We start from the raw sequence: 4,825 nt of genomic DNA, 5'->3' as shown, positions 1-4,825 counted from the left end.
GGCTGATTCATCGTTTATCATCTCAAATCATTGCATGTAGGCTCAACACAGTATTAGGTGCAAAATCTGTAATCTTCCACAAGTCAAAGCATTCACACAAAAATGTCAAGAAAAAGAGCTTTTTGATGTTCGCTCTTAGGCTCAAATTCAACTCACAATTCTTTGGGTTTCAATTTTGTGTTTATTAGTTTTCCCCAAACTCAAGTTTAATGTCACATGCCTTCAATTCTTAAGTTATCTACCTAAGTAATGATTTTAGCATTTCTTCAAAAGTAGGGTCTAAATGCAAACCTTAGCTCATGCTTTTACAGATACAAGAGTTGTGTCCTACACCTAAACTAGTTGTCATGCAATTTTAGATTCGGTTCTCAGCCCTCAAAGACAAATAACGAAGTTTAGATTCGAAGGAGGTCCACGGTTTTAGGTCCTAAACATGCAAAAACATAAACAAAACCCAAAAACGCTAAACTAAACTAGACACGACGCAACAAAAATTTAAAAATTATACCATTTTTGTAAGTTTGTCTACCCCTCCTCCTCACACTAAAAATATGCAATAAGTTCCAACATTGCATCACAAATCATGAAGTACGAGTGTAAAGAGTTAGGGTGGAGAAGACAACTTACTGATCGGCCGGGGGGTATGGCCAAGGCATGTTGTAGCATTCGCAGTAGTCTGCCGCTACGTATTCAAGACCCGAAAGCCTTCGGTCCATATTCTGCTCAAAGTTGGTGAACCGTTGGTCCATCTGTTGAACGGTGTTAAAGGTCCGTAGGTTAAGATCTCGCATTTCTGCCATCATGGTGTTGATGGCTTGGAACTGGGCCTCCATCCCCGGCGCTTGGTGTTCCCTTTGGTCTCCTGCTGTCGCAGGTTCTTCTTCCTCAGGTCCCTCGTCCCTATGCTATGGTGGAATTCGTGCTCTTTTCCGTCCCCCTCTGCTAGAGCTTGCTCCTCCGGCTGGGTTCCTGTTTAAGACTTCATGAAAAGTAGATCTCCCAAAAAACTTGGAGTTAAGCAAAGTAGGGTAAAAAGCAACTTCTTGAATGTCCAAATTTTTGAATTGGCTCTCAAGTATGTTGGTAACTAAGTGTCCAAGGCCAAGGGAACCGCGTTTCCTACTCGTTTGGCTTGAGAGGCCCTCAAAGATGGTCTTGACATTATTCACGTGTTTGTGGTTGGCCACACACCATAGTATGAGAAATTCTGTCTTTGAGACTTTATTGCTCTCGTTTTTGCCCAGCAAGTTGTGGGCCACAAATTTGTGAACAAGGTTGAGGAGTGGGTCCAAGAGAGCGACTGGGCTAGCAGTCTGGGAGTCAAAGTCTGATATGCCTGTTAATTGTTCCCAGGCCATATCTTTTGTCGTGGGTTTCTCAAAATCTGAGATTGCCTCTGGGTTGTTATAGACTCCCATTAGGGCTGCTAGTGTGGTATCATCAAGACGGTAAGGTTTACCGTTTAGTCTAAAAGAATGCTTCCCACTGCCCACGGGTAGCTCTTTTTTCCAAGTAGTCAAAAATTCCATAGTAAAGTTGTGATAAACTGGGGTCTGTTTTGTGGCTAGTCTATACCAGCCGTGGAATTTGAGGATTTCATTGAAATCCTTTTTCAAGCCTATAGACGCTAAATATGTTTGATCAACAACTATATGGGTAGCAAGTTCTTGCTTGGAAAATCTATCATACAATACCCCCTCACGTTCATCAATAAGCCCAAAAGGTGGATCATACTTAGCTTGGAGACTGTCGCTGAACTCGACCTCAGACTCGGCTTCATTCTCAACCACGACCTTGGCTTTGCCTTTCTTACCCATAGTTCCTGAGGAATAGACCAAAAATGGACAAGTCAGGACATATTTACAATTCTGAACATAAACCCCCAAATAAACCATTCATAGGCATAAACCATAGTTTTAGGAACTTAGGGACCAAAACCATAAGTATTTGGTCCCTAAGTATTTTACCCGTAATTCACAAATTTATGCAAAATTGGAGATACCCAATGACTAAAACATGGTAAGAATGCAATTCATAACTCTATTGACAAGTTTTTAACTATAATTGGAATAGTTGAACTTTGAGCTAAAATGGGGATTTTACCCAAATTGAGCAATTTCTCCAAATATTCACAAATTGAGAATAGAAATCACACCCAAACTACAAATTAATCATTATGTCAACATAAATTGCAAGGAAATCAAGAATTAAAAGCAAACAAGAGATTTATTTGAGAAAAGAGAGAGAAACCTAAAACTTAGGTTTTTCCTTAAATCTCAAAAAATATCACCCTAAGCTAAAATCTAAGCCTAGAAACATGTTAGAAATAAAAAATGGGTAAAGATTCATACCTTATGTCTTGAATTCGGGTTAGAATGGTGGATTTGGGGGGGTTAGGTTTTTGAAGGGAAAGGAGAAGAAGAAAGGAAGAAAGAAAGAATGGAATAAGAAAAAGAAAGAAGAGAGAAGGGAAGAAGAAGGTGGGGAAGGGGATGATGAGTCACCCCCCCTCTTTTTCTTATTCTTTTTCTTTTCTTTCTTATTCTTTTTCTTATTCTTTCTTCTCTCTTTTTCTTTTTTTTTTTGGTTCGGGATTTTCAAATCCCGAACAGCCCGTGTCGGTCGAGCTGGCTGACTCGGCCGACCAGCCCGGCGAGCTGGGCAGTGCCTCACTCGCCCGGGTTGGGCGAAATTCGTTTTTTTTTTTGATAAAGTGTGGGGGAACAAAGCTTGACAATGTAAATAAAAAGGACAAACGAGATTAGAATTCAATTAACAAAAATAAACAAAAATAAAAATAAAAGAAAAGGGAATGCAGAATTAAATTGTTCAAGCTTTAAATTTAAACCGAGGAGAACCCGATTTCTCCCCCTTACTCAATCCTTTCTCAGGATCTTTGGATTCTTCTCCATTGTGCTTGGGAGAGAACCATGTGGTCTTTCCTGCCTGTCCCTATTGATCTGAGCTACCTGATTGCTCAAATCTTTGTAGAAGGCTTCGTTGTTGGCAAGCCTAGCCGAGATCTCCTTCAAAAGAGTGATCACCTCGTCGGATTCCTTGGGATGTTGCATTGGCCCTTGATTCTGCTGTTGGTATGGGGGCATGCCAAGCCCTTGCTCTCTATGCTCTTGAACAAAACCGATAGGAGGTCGAAGCACATTCTGATTTGAATTCCCGTAAGACAAGTTCGGGTGCTGAGGCCTCCTGTAGTTGTTGCTGTTGTTGTAGGAGTTGTGGTTGTTGGGGTTGTAGTTGTTATAGTTCTGATTGTACCTCGGTTGTCCCCCAACGTAATTGACCATCTCCATCCCGTCTCCAGCGAAAGGGCTACATGCTTGACATTCCTTTCCATGGTGGTCGCCGCCACAGTGCACACAGGTGGGAGGTTGGCTGAATTGAGCCAACAGGACGTCCATCTTCCTACTTATATCTGCAACACTCGAATTTTGCTCTTGTTCTTCCACAGCAAATACCCGCTGCCTTGAAGGGCCAGCGAGCTTCTGTTCTTTCCACTGCACACTCTTCCTGGCCAGCTCATTAATCATGTCATATGCCCCTGCTGCTGTCTTCCTAAACAAATCTCCACCCGCTGCGGAGTCTACAATAGCTCTGTTGGTGGGAGTCAGTCCGTGATAGAAGACGCTTACCAATTGATGCTTGGGTATGTCATGATGAGGGCACATGCGCAGCATTTTTCTGAATCGGGTCCAAGATGTGTGGAGCGCTTCGTGCTCGGGTTGGTGGAAGGATGTGATCTCACCCCTGAGCATTGCTATCTTCGAGGGAGGAAAGTAGTAGGACATGAATTCCTTCTCCAATCCTGCCCAAGTCGTGATTGATCCGGGCTCTAGTGTTCTCAGCCATTCCAAAGCTTGCCCAGTCAGAGAAAACGGGAACAACTTCAGCCTAGTAGCATTTTGGGGAACCCCATTTGTTCTTGCAGTGTCTGCGCACATTAGGAAGCGATCCAGATGATCATTCGGGCTCTCGTGTGCTTCTCCTCCAAACAATCCGATCTGCTGAATCAAGTGAATTATACCGGACTTGATTTCGTACGTGTTGGCCTGGATATTTGGAGTAGCAATGCCGGACAGATGCTGGTGTCGGTGCGGTGCCAGGATCTCACTCATCAGACGAGTGTCATTTTCTGGTCCGGTGTTCTCAGTGTTCTGCTCATTGTTCCGTTCATTGTCAGTCATCTTGATAGGCTTGATAGGCTCGATGATCTCGTCTTACTTCAGCTTTTCGATTTGTTTGCTCCTGCGAAGAGTACGTTCAAGTTCAGGGTTAAGAGGGACACACGGTATTTTCGCTGATCTCGTAGGCATACGCTGAGAAAAGATAAATATAGAAATAAATGAAAGCGGAAGGAAAATCATACACATCATACAAGGTTGCACATTTTTGTACAAGTATAAGAACGGTATTAAATAAAAACATATAGACACGTATAGATGAAGTTGACAAGTATAACTACACGTTCGTACAAACGAATATAAACAAGCGTAAGTATAAACAAGGATGGCTATCATAAACAAGTATATATAAACAAGTGTATATAAACAAGTATAAATGGTATAGATGCGTATGAACAAGTATCATGGTTATAAACAAGTATAGTTATTATAAACAAGTATATATAAGTATAAGTATAAACAAGTATAAACGATATAAACAAAGAATATTCACAAAGAATGCCTAAACTAACAAATCGACCTTTGGTTTGATATTGCAGAAGAAATAAATCCACGGCAACGGCGCCAAAAACTTGATGCGCCCTCACCTAAGTTAGAGATGAGAACTCACTAAGGGATAAGTGTACCCC

The 4,825-nt window shown here is 41.8% G+C and overlaps 1 protein-coding gene across 1 annotated transcript; it reads right to left on the bottom strand.

Annotated features, from left to right (window-relative positions):
• Positions 1-537: 537 nt before the first annotated feature.
• Positions 538-2,426, bottom strand: LOC136207042 (uncharacterized). The gene is made up of 2 exons (XM_065998295.1): positions 2,352-2,426; positions 538-1,822 (listed from the first exon to the last, which is right to left on the bottom strand). The coding sequence occupies exon 2, from the start codon at positions 1,815-1,817 to the stop codon at positions 906-908; it is 912 nt and encodes a 303-aa protein (XP_065854367.1). The 5' UTR covers positions 1,818-1,822; positions 2,352-2,426; the 3' UTR covers positions 538-905.
• Positions 2,427-4,825: the final 2,399 nt, after the last annotated feature.

Source organism: Euphorbia lathyris, chromosome 9 (genome assembly GCF_963576675.1).
Source record: "Euphorbia lathyris chromosome 9, ddEupLath1.1, whole genome shotgun sequence".
Taxonomy (NCBI): Eukaryota; Viridiplantae; Streptophyta; class Magnoliopsida; order Malpighiales; family Euphorbiaceae; genus Euphorbia; species Euphorbia lathyris.
The sequence above is the reverse complement of the archived record's forward strand: the minus strand, read 5'-3'. Positions and strand labels throughout refer to the sequence as shown.

Excerpts from the sequence above, each read along its gene's own strand:
- LOC136207042 (XM_065998295.1), bottom strand. The coding sequence starts at position 1,817 with ATGGGTAAGAAAGGCAAAGCCAAGGTCGTGGTTGAGAATGAAGCCGAG.